This window comes from Cynoglossus semilaevis, chromosome 2 (genome assembly GCF_000523025.1).
Source record: "Cynoglossus semilaevis isolate Cse_v1.0 chromosome 2, Cse_v1.0, whole genome shotgun sequence".
In the NCBI taxonomy this organism is placed as follows: domain Eukaryota; kingdom Metazoa; phylum Chordata; class Actinopteri; order Pleuronectiformes; family Cynoglossidae; genus Cynoglossus; species Cynoglossus semilaevis.
This window is the reverse complement of record NC_024308.1, coordinates 7,679,986-7,696,770: the sequence shown is the minus strand read 5'-3', so window position 1 is coordinate 7,696,770 and position 16,785 is coordinate 7,679,986. Positions and strand designations below refer to the sequence as shown.

General features: G+C 39.2%; 1 protein-coding gene across 1 annotated transcript in view; it reads left to right on the top strand.

Annotated features, from left to right (window-relative positions):
- Positions 1–16,785, top strand: part of LOC103396304 (glypican-5-like) — a 36,393-nt gene that overhangs the window by 2,182 nt on the left and 17,426 nt on the right. Inside the window, exons 2-8 of the mRNA XM_017031263.2 lie at positions 608–769; positions 4,073–4,620; positions 5,133–5,315; positions 6,680–6,843; positions 6,924–6,983; positions 7,201–7,323; positions 14,561–14,681. Coding sequence (XP_016886752.1) covers positions 608–769; positions 4,073–4,620; positions 5,133–5,315; positions 6,680–6,843; positions 6,924–6,983; positions 7,201–7,323; positions 14,561–14,681 — 1,361 coding nt within the window. The remainder of the gene's footprint in view (positions 1–607; positions 770–4,072; positions 4,621–5,132; positions 5,316–6,679; positions 6,844–6,923; positions 6,984–7,200; positions 7,324–14,560; positions 14,682–16,785) is intronic.

Genomic DNA, 16,785 nt, shown 5'->3' with positions numbered 1-16,785 from the left:
ATCAGTCACACACACAGAGTGACGATGTCAGCAATGTCAGTTATGTTGTCCATGGTCAGTCAGTGGTCATAAAAATAGCTGGAGGTTTAACACAGGTGTGTGTGTCAGTGTGTGTGTGTTCCAGCTCTGACATAGGTGTCAGTCCTTTTCTCTCATCCTTCTCATGCTCTCCCTTTATCTGAGACAGCTGTTTTGTAGGTTGGCTTACAACGTTTGTCCAAAGATAGCCTAACGTGCACACACACACACACACACACACACCAACGGGAGGTGTGAATAGTGAGGTTTCACCTCGTAAATGTCTGGTTGATTTCATATCAGGTCGAACCAGACTGTCTGGAAAAATATTTCTCTATTGTCCAATAGTTCTGATGCTTTTTAAATTTGAGATTGTGAAATGAATTGATAAAAAATAATCAAGTTCAAAACTTACAAAAAAAAACGTACAGACTAACAGAAAGCATCTCAAACCATTCATTAAATCAATTTTGATCAGGTCATGTTTGAATATGGTTCCATTGACATTATGACTCTCGGGTTAGAGGGATTACGAGGAAGATGAACAGAATGAACAGAAATGAAGTTTTATTTTTGTCTGCCTTTTCAGATGAGTCTCTCCGAGTGTGTTTGCACCCGGGGCCCACTTGCTGCACCAGTAAAATGGAGGAGAGCTACATGGCGGCTGTTCGCGGTGAGACGCAGCAGAAGATACAGTCTTACAGCTTTGAGCTCAAGTACCTGATCGCTGGACACATCAAGGCCTATCAAGGTAGGAAGGAGAGCTTGACATGTGTGGGTCCTTCTCATGACACTTTATACTGAACTACCTGATAAACACAGAAATATAAAAATTCATATTCATATAAATCCATGCTGTGGTTACTTTAGCATAACATAACATTTTTTTAAACTTAACGTGCACCAAATACATTGTGATAGGATATACAAAATCAGCACCAAGTGCCAGGCCTATGTGGTGAATGTAGAATGGAAACTCTCAGGAATCGCACTGATGCATCTCTGTTTTGATCATCACCACATGTTTTGTGTTAAAACCCAACTTTACAGGTCAGAACACATGAGAGATTCTGATGTGACAGTTCCCTGTGTTTTTTGAGCTTAGTAAGCCCTTATTTCACCAGGAGTAAAACACTTTTGACAAAGTCTAACATTATCACAATTGATTTCCCTGAATGGTATCCATATGACAAGAATGACAAATATAAGTTTTGCTTGAATGCTGGTCAGATCCCCTCTTTTATGATCTGTACGTAAATTGCTTTAAAACAACAGTTTTCACTTTTGTGTGTTACTACAAGAGGCTGATTTCCCGGGGTCGTGCTGGGGTCAAAATCCCAGTGACTTTAATAGCGGTGTTGATGATTTAACTGTTCTGTTAAGTGCAGTGTCACTCTCACTCTGTGTGTTTATCAGCAAATGTCTCATTTGTGTCAGTCAAATTGTGTGAGGCCGTTTTATTTTGTGAGGCGCCGTGGTGGCTGGCCAAACAAACAAGTGATGTTCGATTTGAGTGTGAGAGCAAACTCTCAGAGGGCGCAGCAGAAAACTTTGTTACATCTCTCTGCTCTCTTTCTCCGTCCGTCCGTCTCTGTCACCACAATAATCAGGTTTTGTTCTTGACCGATGAGAGCGAGAGGGACGGGGAATGTTTACATTCACTTCGTATCCGCAGAAAAGTGTTGTTGCCGTGGGCAACAGCCGGCCTCTAATGGCCTGCTGTGAATAGGATGAAGAATACTCTGCTTGTCCACTTGTCTCTCCACGCTATTCAGTGGTCTGTGGGAGCATGTGTGTGTTACACAGACATGGAGACATTGTGTGTCTGTGTGTGTGTTCTCATGTTGACTGGAGATGAGAAAAATGGATAGAGCTGATGAGACCCAGCGGACAGACAAAGCAAACATTTGCCCCTCACTCTTCCTCTTCTGCCTCCCAGGGTCTTCTCCATCCCCATGCTCCCAGACTCTGATCGTCCGTTATTTATGCTCAGACTATGGTTTGACCAGTCATGGGTGAAATTAATGCACATTTATATACAAAGAGAGACTGTTTAGGGCGGACAACAGAGAGAGTAAAGAGACATATATATATATATCTATATAATATAAAGTTAGTCGTTTGAGAGTAAAGAGACATATATATATATATATCTGCATCAACCTACAATATAAAGTTAGTCGTTCACTGATGGTCTGTGCTGAATGCTCCTAATGTTGCTTTTACTGTACAGATGTTATGATATTTTGAGGACATCTTCTTCTGAGCATATTTACAAGCTCTTGTAGCCACCTTAGCACTAGCCTTAGCTGTTTTAGCTCTTTTGCTAATGTTATGTATATATAATCACTGCTTCCCAGTGATTTTGGTGAAATTGTGGCTTCTTTATTGTTTCATTTCTTTTGTTTTGTTTGAACAATGCTAGTGGTTCTTTTTTGCTGTATTTTTAGCTTGTTAAATTTGAGTGGTTTGTGGTGCAACGTCCGGGGTAAAAACAATTCTATTAGTCCCTCTTATACAGGAAAAAGAATCTCCAGTGTATTTTAGATCTTTAGAAGCCAATGCTTATTTGTCATTGTACAAACACACGACATGCAGGACTGCATTTAAAGTAGATAACTAACATTATTGACATTACTGATAATAGCATGGAAACATACACCTAAATTTACAACTGAATTTGTGATCCTTTGGGAGCAGTTGGCTCTTCCAGGACCTCCAGGACAACTTCCAGCCAGAAGGGATTTGAACCTGCAATCCTCCAATTACAAGCCCGATTCTGTTAGATGTGGGGCTGACACCGGGCATACTGGTAATACTGGCAGAACGTTTTCAGCCTAGAAAACAGGGTTGTTTTTGGCCATCCCGGTGGCTGGGATTTGAACTGGCAGTATTTTTTATAACAGATACAACATGTGCAGTATATGTAGTACAAAGAGAGAAAATACCCTCTGTTACAAAGAAGAATTAACTTTTTCATGACACAAATCTGTTCCTCAACAGCTGACACTAACATCAGAGCAGTGATTATTATTTACTAAATAAACCTAACATGCCCAGAGCGCTTGTAGTCAGACTCATTTCACAGTTTGTGCTTTGTGCTGTGTTTATATATGTGTGTGTGTGTGTATGTGTGTGTGATCTTGTGTTTCTCTTGGCGCTGTGAGACCCTGGGGTGCACTCTTCTTCACGTTGCAGCTGTTGCCCCATCACATAGTGGTGACGCACCAATCACATGACCCCAAGGTGGACTTTGCCTTGTCACTTGATGCTGTTTGAGTTGCCATTGCCAGGACATGGGTATGCAAACACATAAAAGTCACTCAACACATTAGTTTGAAGAGACCCAATAGAGCTCCACTGAAAACCACACTCCTCAAACATCCAGACTTAAACACACACACTCACAATGGCATAAATCAGCTCAGACATGGAATTTTTGTGTCTGTTTTTTTGCTCTTTGCTCAGATAAAGATTTCCTCATTAGGTACAGGGAGGCACATGTGAGCTGTTTAATCACTTGCCTAATAAATAGCTCTTAGGTGGAAAGTCAAGTGGCTGCAGCTGTGACGATGAAATACAGAGTTGATTTGAACACACACACACGCACACACACATACACAAGGTCTGTGTCCTTGTGTATGTTTGGATGCCAGTGAATTGACATCACTGGTTTTTTTTTGCTGAAGTTTGAACTCAGATCCTCACTGCCTTCATCAAGGGACTTGAACTTACACTGCCGACTTTGTTGCCAACATACTTTGTTAGTCACTCAGAGGAAACCCAGTGCATCATGGGATTGGGCCCCTCGTTATCACCTGGATAAAGATAACAGGGAAGAAGCACAGCAGTAAATTGTGTTGTGAGTTATTTTCGCTCTTTAAATGTTGTCGACTACAGGATGAGTTCCGATTATGCAGAAGAATTTTACAATCTGTAGTGTATTCACTGTGCAATGAATGCGCTACAATCTTTGCATGAATCCTAGCATATTTGTAGACTGTTTAAAACTAATTGGTGACAAAATCTCTTTGTTTTGTCATCTTTGTTTCAGAGACATTTGACTCACTCATATTTTTCACATCCAACCTGACCAGCTCCCTGTTCGACAGCGCTTACTCTGCGTTGGCTTCTGACTGTCGCCCCCTGGTGTTCCAGCTGTTCAGTGACATCAAACGACATCTTTCTGGAGACCCACATTCCTCACTGGAAAACACTGTGCGTCAGTTCTACGACAGCCTCTTCCCTTTAGTTTATCGAAGGCTCCTCAACCCGGGTTTCGGCCCCGTGGCCCTCCACTCTCACTCCCCTATTTCTAATGGACATGACGATTGCCTGCAAATGACACGACAGGATGTCAGTCCATTTGGACCCCATCCTCGCCTTCTGGTCAGCAGCTTGTCCCGTGCACTTGGAGTAGGGCGAGCACTGAGCCGACTGCTTCAATTGGCCAGCGAGGTTGTGAATGTAACCCAAAAGGCAGCGATATCAAGAGAGTGTGGACGAGGACTGGTCAGGATGCAGTACTGTTCTCACTGCAGGGGGCTGACATTGATACGGCCCTGTAATGGACTTTGTATTAATGTGATGAGAGGATGTCTGGTAAGTTGTTTGTGCTCTTATTATTCTGGGATGTCAAAGTAAAATGGGAAAGCTAACTGAAACTAAAGTTAGCTTAACTTTTAAAAAAATTTAGTTGCCCAAGTCCCTCAAAGTGTACTGTGTAACTAATTTGCATTCACGCAACTAGTGACAAACTTAGTTGGGAAATAGCATTCCCCAGTTTAACTCTTTCCTAGGACAGTGAAGGCATCACTGGCTATATTTAGCCTCTTGTGTGTAAATTCAACAATCCTGATGAAACCAATTCAATACAGTCTACAGACAGTTGCCTCCTGTGTTTCCATCCTTTCTAGCCCAGTCATGAAGAGTGATGTAACAAACAAAGAGCTGTCAGGCTGATTGTGCTGTAACCTGATTAAATCAGAAGACCACATTAAATTGATTTTGCGGACCACATGTGACCCACAGGACACTGTTTTGCCAACTCTGCTCTATGAATTTTACCTCTGGAAACTTAACCCAGCTAATTTTCCTGTCTTTTTCCGATTCAGGTCGGGGTATCAGAACTCGATGTTCCCTGGAGGCGTTTGGTGGTCATGCTACAACAGTTAGCCGCCACTTTAGCAACAAGCAGCAACCACAACAGCATGGAGTTGGCTCTGTTAGCGATCCGAAACCAAGTGAATGATGCCATACTGCACGCTCAGCTTCACGGGACGCGCATCACAGCCACAGTAAGCAGAAGGAACTTTGAAGAGGGTTCAGGCAAAAGTCTAACAAGACGGTAACTGTGGGTTAAAATGTTGAGCTACCTATTCTTTCATAATCATTTATATTATTATGGTGATCTTTCTTGGGCTTTTTTAAAAGTAATATCTTTGTCTGTAGTCATTGTCCACTTTATGGAGTTACACATGTTTTTGCAGTTAGCAACAAAACCTTTTCCTGCATTTCTGGTAGGGCCACAAACTGGACCCCGAGTTACACAGACTGGCAGTAGTACAACAGCAGTACCAATTAGTTCTACATTAGTTCCCACATTACAAATCTGAAGCAGGGCAGCAAGGATTGATGCATGTAGCAGTTCTGAGCTACAGAGCCGACACAACATGAGATGGAGTGTGTACGCCTACATATATTAGGTCAGTCAGTCGTGTTAACTGATTGACTTTGTTTGCTACCCTCTTATTTATTTGACGTCTGTTAATTAGGGACAACACTAAAGGCAGATAAGGCTTGAAAATCCCCACAATGCTCAAAACCAAAGCGGCGCCACCAACATTTCCCTGAAACATTCTTTCTCAATAATAAAGTCATTTGAATTGTAGACACAGAGGGAGGAAGGCGATGGGTTCCATTCAGCCTGGTATTTGGATTTTCTTACAAAAGCTTTTAACCAAAATGGGCTAAAAACAGCCCCGTTCCTCAGAACGTCCTGGGTTTCCCCCTCAGCTGCTGCGTGTGTGTCTGTGTGTGTGAATACAGATCTAGAAGCAGACAAAGACTGCGGTTGGCAGGACAACCCATACCCAGAATGCAGCTTAGTTTTTAGGGATGAGAAAGTTTCTATGGCTAATCTCAGAACAAATAGATGACACACACACATACACACACACACACATAGACACCCATACACACATCATTGGAGGAAACAGCAGAGAAGCCGTCCAAGAACACTGTGGACCTAATAGGGTAGATTCCTAAGAGGTAAATAAACACACAAAATCCACTTCACTGAATATTTAATTAAGATTCTCATTCATTACACTCATCATTAAAGGCCAATCAAACTGAAAACCTTCTCCAGATAGTTACTGCATTGACTGGTTTAAGTCAACAGATGTGTCAGTTAGAACATGGATAATAAAAATAGTTGTCTATATCAGTGATTCCCAACCACAATCCACAATTCCCTACCACAGTGGTAGCAGGAATTATTAAAAAACTTGTCCACCAGGTGGCAGCAGATAGATATTAAAACGTCAATGTTGTGTTCAACTAAACAAATTAATGGATTGTGAGTAAATAAAAGTATAACATTAGTATATTATTATTAAATTTCAACGGTATTGTAATAGTCAAAGTGTTTCCTCCTCAGGTGGAAAAAGTGTGTGGCCCCCTGGAAGCTGGTCCTGTAATAACAAGACCTAAGCCCACCACTTCCCATGATGCAACTTCATCATCTGCTACATCAAAAACGTCAGAGAGGTCAACTGTGAAGAGCTCTGCTACTCATCAGCAGCAACAGCTGCAGTCTAGGAGGCGAGTCAAACTTGAGTTAGAAGTCACATTGAGAATGACAATTTGCATTTGTTACTTTGTGTTTTATTTCCTGTACGTAGGTTGTTCCCATTAAAAGATTCCAAAAGTGACAAAAGTCGAAACTTGAAAAAACTTTCAAGGTAAATTACTTATATTATGTGTAATATTGTAGTCTAGAAAAAATGGTTGTTACAAAAAATATTGAATTATTTAAGCAAGATAATATGTATACATACATTACATTAAACAACATGTTTAATTTTTTATCAGATTTAATTTTGGGTTGTGGTCTGTTTTTACACTTTACAAAGGTCACTGTCAAAGGTCATTTTTTTTATAATTTTTTTCACTCTTCAGAGATTTTGAGGGCTCCATCCAACGGTACCAGTGGTTTTTCTCTGAACTGCCGGAGATGCTGTGTGAGAGTGAGATGGAGGCTGAACATCAGGCGTGCTGGAGCGGCCAGGACATCGCAGAGAGGTATTTAAAACACACAATGAAGCAGAGATGCTTTGGAGAAAAGTGTCATTTACATTATTTCATTATTAAAAACACGCACATTTCCATATGTGTGTGGATGGGTGTGTTTGAGTGTGCGTGCACCAGTAATAGCCAAGAACAGGGAGCTGACAAGAAGAAAAGCTAGAGATTCCGTTTCCCGGCTCTTTTCACATGGTGATTGCATTAGCAGCTTAAAGTGGTGACAAGATAAATGGGCAAACACACACATGTGCACACATAGAGGCACTGACACACACACACACGGACAACGGACGTTCATCCATCACAGTGTGGCAGTAGCAGTGATGGATAAGGTTTTTATAAATGGTCTGGAAGCCATATGAAACAGGCCAAGAACAAGGACATCCTACATGAACACACACACACAGACACACACACACACAGACACACACACCCACACCCACACACACACCCATACACATACAGTGCACATAACAATTGCTGCTACAGTGAGGCAAAATGTTTTTTTTTTGTTGGAGTGTCAAAATGATCACTAACCATATCAGAGAGAATCATCTATAACATGGATAATAATATATAAACAAATATAAAATTTAAATGATTCCAATTTAAATTAAAAATAATTAGCAATAATACATATATATTATTATATTTATTTTTTATTAATAATAATAATAATTTATTATTATTATTGTTAATGAAGAAATCATCAGTTTGTAACAACGATTTGTACGCTGTCTTTTACGTTGACATCATAAAGTTTAGCTCAGTATTTATATTCTCTACAAACATTTATAAAGTTTCTGAACAAAAATAAGACTAGGTTTGAAATATCACCATTAAATAAAATGAAACTTTTATGTTTTTTTATGCTTTCATCATGCGCTGCAGTGTGAGCGTCACCTGAACTCCTCACATCAGTGAGTCTGTGTCAGATGAACCTAATGTAACAGCGAAACCTCTAAGCGAAATATTTACAAACCCTCAGGGTCAGTTCTGTCGCCTGGTTTGGACAGAGGAAGTCGAAGGAGTCTTTTTAACAGAGATGTTGGCCTGGTTGGAATGTGGCCCTTCTGCTGCTCCTCTGAGCTCCTTAACATCTTCTCACTCGCAGCCTTCCCTCTTCTCATTCAGTCATTATTTCAGCCTCACCATTCATCTCTCCATCCTTTCTTTCTACCCCCCCCCCCCCCCCCCCCCATTCATCTCCTCCTCCTTCTGACCCACTTCACTTAAAAATGCCTGTCTTGGTGTGAGAGTGAGGACCTTCCATCACTTGGTCAAATGTATTTATATGTGTACAATATATTTTTACGCTATATTGTAAGACATAGAGGTCACATACATACCTCTACTCATAATTTTTAAATATTAAAAAAATAAAATAAAAACAGAGCCGTCTTATGGTGTTAAGATATTTCAATTCAGTTTAGTAGTTTGTTGTTTCACGTTTAATAGCAGCAATATCTAAGTTTATCCAAAAGGGGGAGACATCTAGCCACCGCAAATAATCCCATCAACTGCTCCAAAGCACTGAAAACTTGCCACACCCATTTTTTTTTAATGTTTTGTTAACAGATCATTTTATTATCTCTTAATCACCTACCATCACCACATCACAAAGTCGGGAGAAAAACTACTCATTATTTAATTTTTTTTAGATGATAAATTGATATCTTCCACTAACGGTGGAGTTTGTCTCTGATGAACGGATGAACCCAAACAATGTAACTAGAGAGAAAGCCTTTTTAATTCCATATATTTTATCCTCATGCAAAAGGGACGATGCATTTTAATGGATATTTTACAAACAAATGCGCAGAGTTATAGCCGTAGCTGGTTTCTATCCTCGGGCTAATGCACGGAAAACAGCGTGAAACTATAAAGCAATAACACAAATAGCAGCAGAAGGAGATTAAAGTGCACAATAAACCGGAGCACATTACAACAGAATGTAATGTAAGGGAGTGTCATGGTGCTAAAGTGTAAAGTGCAGTGATATACATATACATACATATATATATACATATATATGTCATCTACTGCCAGACTGTTGTTCTACACTTTTTTTTTGTCAAACATCATTCACGGATTTCTGTGAGTTCTAGGTTCCTTGTCCTACAACAGAGTGGATCAGTCTGACAGTCCTTTATAGCACTGACAGGTTCATATATATATATATATACTGTATATACAACAGGGAGGGATACTTCAAACCTCCAGCTGCTGCTCTCACAGCTCATCCACACATTTGCATCTTTTAGTCAAACCTGAAATGTTGTGCATTTTCCACGTGGTAATTAAAGTGTGGTTGCAGGCGTTCTCCACTGGAGCCCTGCTGCTTTCTCAGCCTGGTCATTAGATTTTTGCTGAACTCAAACTTTTGTGCTGATTCTGTTTAAATTTCATCATTCATAAATCAGATTCACAGCAATTAAAGATTTAAATGAACACATTTGGACCAAACTGGAGTTGAGATATTTAAACTGCTTACTCAGGGAGTAAAGTTTGACTTAATTTGGATTAATGTGAGCGTTTTTATTCAACCAGTTGGTGGAAAATAAATTCTAATAAAGTGAGAAAGTTCTCTAAAGATTAATATGTCTACAAACTCAAACTTAACAACTAGTAGTCAATAAAACAAGAGAAAAATAACAATGTTTTTTATAATTTTTTCATTATTTTTATTACTGTTTTATCAAAGAGAACATTTTTAAGCAATTAAAAAAACTGTTGCTTCCCTGCTTCACAAGTTAAACAGACAGTCCCAGGAAAATGATCATAGAATTTTTAGCATATTTAGCAATTATTTTTAAGCTGGTCATAAAGATTCTATCTGCGATGCTAATCATTGCTAATCAAGAAACTCACAGAAAGAATCGATCTTGCATCCTGCCAACTCATTTAAATGGGTTCATATGATCCGTTTGCCTCATCCTTGAACCGTCAATCAATAAACACTGAAGCCAAACGTCTCACAAAACCACAAATCAGTCAGGGTTTAAAACCCAGCCTTCAACTGAACTTATCAAGTTGTTTTTTTAATTCGACACCAAACTCTTGACTCATCACAAACTTTCCATTCATTTTGTCATGTATTCAACCTAAAGCTGATTCTGTGTCATGTTTATTTTATACCAAACTAATTCAACAGATGTGACGGTTAAGATAATATCTACCTCTATTAACCCTGCGTCCCCTGAGGGAAATTCACACCTGCCTGTGTCAACACACCCATTAATGTTTTTTCCCCACTAATCATCTCGTATAAATGTGTGGTAACGTAGAATTTGAGCTTAAATGAGGGACAGAGTTCAATCCCGTGTCATTATCAGTCAAACAAAACAAATAATCGCAGAAATTACTCTTTATTACAGCAAGTACTAGTCTTCAGTACTCCGAAGTTCACAGTGTTATATATCAAAGTTTTACTTGGTAACGTGGGGATCTGCAAAATTAAAACTTTTAATCAGCAATCCAAATAATTCCAAAAATCAACAGGGCCTGTGATGTGGAGGGGGTTGGGGGGGGGGGACCACAGGGCCACTGGGTGTCAAACTGTTCATCTGTTTGCTGTAAGGCTAAAGCGCTTTCCACTTTCCACCATACTTTCAAACATATTTATTGGGTGTGAATTAATCCCACTTTGGAGGCTTTTCCTCTGACATCCTGTCATCATCTTTCAGCTCAGAATTCTAAGTTAGCACTAGGTTACTTATTATAAAAACAAACATAACAAATTATATTTTATATGATTATAGCCATTGATTGAACTTGACCAAAATAAATGAGTGAATACATTAATTCTCCATCATTCTGTCATACAATATAAATTACAGTATAATGCCAATACAATACGATATATACAATACAAAAGTAACACATGATAAAATAGGAAAAAACAATACAATACAATACTATAGAAATGCATGTTAGAATTATTTTTATTATTATTATTATTATTATTGGACACGAAATATTACCAAAAGACAAGATGAAGAGGATACAATACAATACAATACAATACAATACAATACAATACAATACAATACAATACAATACAATACAACTGAGACCTTATTAACCTCACAGCAGCAGAGTAGACACAACAGGAAAACAGACTAACACCAGGGTGATAGACGTTATCAAAAAAAAAGAAAAAAAAGTGAAGAATCATTGCTGTCAACTAGAATAACAAAAACAATAGATGTCTCTGTGTGTGTGTGTGTGTGCGTGTGTGTTTGGTTGACACCCAGCCAACCTCCTGATATGATTTCTAATAAAGCAGAGAGCATATTCTCGGCTTTAACACTGATAAGAAAACACAATATGAATCAGTGTAAATATATTACTCGTTGACAGGTTTTTGGTTTCTGAGATTCCTTGAAAGTATGATCTTGATGCTGATATAAACAAGAACTCTTTGCTGCAACTCTGAACTCTGTGAGATCTTGAGATTTTCACCTGCAGGCAGCATTCTGTGGTTTTTTAATTACCTTTTATTGGTTTTCCCTTTTTTTTCCCCTTGCCTTTTTTAAAGATGTTTTATAAATTGTTAACTTTTCCTTATACAAAGGTATACAAAATTGTATAACTTAGTCCAGATGAAGAAGAAATTAAGATCAAATATCATAGATATCAGATCAGATAAATACGTTAAAAGACCAAATTTCACCACAGAGACATTCAAACTGGTTTCACTAAGAATCACTTTTTCCCCCACGTTCATCCAGTTCAATCTTCTTCAGTCTTCTTGTGTGTGTGTTCGTGCCTTTACAAGCATGTGCTGTTTTTATTGGCCCCACTCTCAGTTCCCAGGCGCAGACCGAGAACAATATTAAAAACTCTGTTTACATGTGACATTTAATGACACGTCTATAGAATCAATAAAAGTAGCTTCCAGGGAAGATGGTGTTTGAAATGTTTCCTTTTTTGTTGTGGAAAGACTAACAAGATCTAGAAGATATTACCTCATGTCTCACAGAGACAAGCGGGTGGATTAGTCTTTGCTGGCTTTTGACTTAACTCTCAGACTGGATTTATAAGGTGTGGTCACCTGGTTGTCTGCGGCGTGGCTAACGTCCAGGCTTCTCTAAACTGACACGGTCCAACAAACACTCAGATGCAGCAGCAGATGGGAGAAAGGGCTGCAGCCCCTTTTTCAAAGTGCATTAGTTTCATGATTGCCTGGTTCAGTGCAGCCCAGTAAAAGGCCTGTCCGGCACTTGAAGACATTAAGTGATTAGATAATCCTCTCAAGTGCAAAGGTTGCTCACAGTGCCAATCAGGACAGTCAGAAACCTGTTTTAGGTGCAGTGATGGTGATGTTACAGGCCGACCCTAAACCGTAGGGTAACATGGAGTCGACAGTTATGACTAAACAACTTCAAAATACTACATTGTACATGGGAGAACATGAATTTTGATCTTGACCTTAGATGATAGTGTAGTTGTATATGAACCCTTTGGAATAAACCAAGTGAAAAAGTTAACTAGTTGGAGGACAGTTGGTTCCGGAGTCCAGCACTGAAAAAGTCGATGACTACGAACAGCAATTTCTTGCTGCAATTCATGGAATTAATTTAATCACGTCTCAAGTAGCATTCACTGATTTAATTAATTATCTGGCTTCTGTCAGAAGAGGCTGATCCATGGTGTGGTTCTGATTAACGCTGTAGTCAAAGGCACTTCATACTGAAGTTGACTTCTTTAAACTGTTAGATATAGGAGGAGGCATTATGTGACTGCAATACTAAAAACAATATATATATATATATATATATATATATATATATATATATATATATATATATATATATATGTATTTATATATATATATTTAGCAGCCGCTGACTTGAAGATGTTGTGATGAGATGTGATGAGATTCTGGTTTTTCATTTGATTCTGAAGGTCAACCTGAGCAGACGGACATAAATAAATGCCTGTTAGCCCAACTCACAGTCAGAAGGATATTATCCAGCCTGAAACCTGAAGAACATGCAGATTTGGGTCAAATATGAGTCAATATTTAGGACGTGTGACAGTACTGTGGGTGGCTCACTGGCCAAATCTGGCTAACAGAAGGGACACAGCCACGTGCCGTCAATTCATGCGAGCGATGGGTCACATCATGGTCTCAAATCAGACTGAAACAACAAATTCAATACAAACGTAAGAGTCAACATTAAGAGAATAGTATAGAAATGACCTCAAAACAGAAAACACACAGTGATGCCAGGGTGTATGACCTGTGAAGCAGTGGTCACTAACTTTTTCTAACATATTTGATGTTTCATCCACTAGAGCAGTCAGACATTTCAAGTTTTTAATCTGATCTTGACTATAATTGTGAATAATCATGGTTAATTAACTAATCGTAATTAATCCTGGGTATATCTATTCATAATTAATCATGATCATAATTGATTGGTTAATAATGATAATAATTAATCACTGTTTTAATTATTCATGACTAATCAACATGAAAAACACCTGTTTTTTTGGTTATTGGTCTAAATGATGAAATTATTAATGTGGAAAATGTTGAAAAATATGCAATTAATGAATCACACACCTGCTTTTTCTGTTTTAAAAGATGTTTTATTTGTGCAAAAGTCAAAAACACACGTACAAAGAGAACGCAGGCATCAAACAAAAACATTTCAGGGCAGTGGGGTAAAAACACGTGGTTCTGTGTTCCAGACTCTTCTCCGGCTCAGCAACTCTTCATATGAGTGAAGTCAAGCTTTGAAACAGTCGCATCTCTGATTTCTGGTTCCCATAATCCCTGTCCCTGGTTGACACAGCCTGGGTTTGTTTGTGTGTTTTGAGGGTGTGGTAATTGACTTGATGGCTGGTTGTATTAGCAGACAAAGCTGGTTTAGAACTTCGAGGCATGGAGAAATATGACTCATGGAGTGTTTCTTTTTTGTTATGCTTCTCTCCCACTTCTTTTTTCCTGTGATCCACCCACCGCTGCACACACACGCAAACACACTGACACGCACCCACATCGATTAAAAAAAATGATGTGATGCGCCATGAAGGACAGAACTGAAAGAAAAAGAGGATCCGTGTGAGAGAAGCATCATTCGTACTCAGTGATTAGGCTAAACTAAAAAAAAAAAACAAATCTAAAACTCCACATCTGTGGTGATTTTTCTTCTTTTTTTCAGACATGAGTGTTTGTGTCTGAACTGTGTGCCTCCTTCTCTTTTCTCCTGTCTGTGTGTAGTTATCCTGGACGTGTAGTTGGCAGCACTTTAAAGGCCCAAAGGGAAAATCCAGAGATGACGGTTCGTCATACAGACCTTGACCTAAAAAGGATGAAACACAGACTGGAGCAGCTAACACAGGTACAGAGTGCAGACACATTCCCACTCTCTTTAAATTGGGTCCTGTCCATCCAGCCCACATCTATTGTGCTCGCTCTTTGAGAAGTAGAACCAATTTTAGCTGACTATTGGTTGAGTGGCACGGTGAAACCTGGACAGGCTGTCAGCCAATCACGGGCTGAGTAGGACCGTTTTTTGACATCAACTCTACAAAACTGAACCCAGACGTATTTCTGGAGTTTACAGTTCTTTTCTAAGAAAATAAATCAGGAGATTTTTCTGGACGGCACATTTTCAGTGTTCACAAGAAATTAAGGTGAGAGGTGGTGATTGGCAGATCACTAACTTGGCTTAGTCATAGAAGCTATTCTGGATATTTTGCAGGATTTGAACAGGCATCTTGGCAGGATGATTTCTTTTTTTTAGAGACATTTAAATGCTGTTATCTTTCCACATATCTAACTATCTAGTCTGTATAAAACTCCAGCAGTTTTCCTGAGTATGATCTGAAAAAAAAAAAAATATTTTTGTTTTTTTTCCCCTCAATATTTTAAATCTACAGACTTTATGGAATTATTTTGAAAAACCGGTCTCTTTGAATTGATCTAGTTATAACGGGTGTGAGATATTTATCATACTGTGTGACACTCTCTCTGGTAGTAACCCGTCACCTCTGAGCCAAGGCCTTGGCTGTTCTTCTTCCTTTTTCTCAGCAGCTTTTGCAGCACATTCTCAAAGGGACAGCAATTCATCTGAGGCACAAACGTTATTACTCTCCATTTGCTAATTACTTTTCATGCCTTATGTGTGCCACACTCATACAGCATGAATGAGAAGGAAGAAAAAAAGAAAATCATAGTGAGCAAGGTAACATCCTTGAAATTTTAATAATCTCACGTCAAACAAAATGTTGGGGTTTTTTTCTTCCTCTCTCCTCTTCCCACGCGCCTGCTTTTATCTTTCCCCCTCCCGGTTAGTATTACATGTTAATTAGATCTCTGCAGCAGTGGGATATGATTCATACAGGCTCTGCCCTCTAACAGAGCGATTATAATTTGTATGGAGATGCTCAGCCAATCAGGAGGAAGGTAATCAAGTGTAAGGGCTGCCCTTCTGAAGAAAGGGTCGTGGACCCGGTCTTCTTCATCCACCTCTTTTCGGAAGTGGCAGTGAACGACATTGTGGCAGAAATGACTTAGGCTGAAAACTAAAATAACATTGTACTCTTCAGAGTTACATACAGCTCATCAGCCCTTCAGTATAACCACTGATGATGTTTTAACTCCTGCTGTGGTAGTAGCAAGTTGTAAGCATTGTGAAAACATGATATAAATATGTTTGGGGTTTTTTATAACTCTAAAGATTTGTATAAATAGACTGTTAATCTGAGGGAGAATATAAGCAGTGGTGCCTTCATGGTCCTAGGGAAATCCAGACATATCCATTTATTTTCTTCATTTCTATATAATCTGGTAATATTTAAAAATAATAAGCAGTATGCTAATAATAAGAAAAAAGTTTAAAAAATATGCTTTTATTTTGAAAATGTAGTAATCCTTTAACCATCAGTGGTCCCTGGTACTGCTGGTGCAAAGGACACATTTCTCAAATGTCCAGAAAATAGATGGGACAAACATGGCTGTCACATCTACACTAAACTAATTTCATGTCGGCCCATTAAGGAATGTTAATCCCACATGGTCCGAGTTCAGATTCTAACCTTTTCAGATGATTAAGTCAACTTTGCTGCAGTCAGAGTCTTTGCTGTAATGTTTTTTTGTCCTCCCCCCGGCCCTCATTTGCAGTCCATTGACACAGCAGTGAATCACCACAAACAGTGTCGTCTGTCTCTGTGTCCCCTCAGACATGCTGTCGTATAATAACCTTGGTCCAGCGTCGCCCTGTCCCAAAACAATCTACTATCTTCATTGGCTCCCAGACATAACCGGCCTTCTCAAGGACGGTTATCTCTCTACTCTCCTGGATGTTTATGCAGACAAGATGCTCCGAGCCCCCCCCGCCCCCCTCTCTCTGGGACATTTACCCTTACCCCTGATTCAACGCCTTCTTTGGCCCCTTACAGCCTCCCTCCCTCCCCCTATCCCGTTGTAACCCCACCCCCATC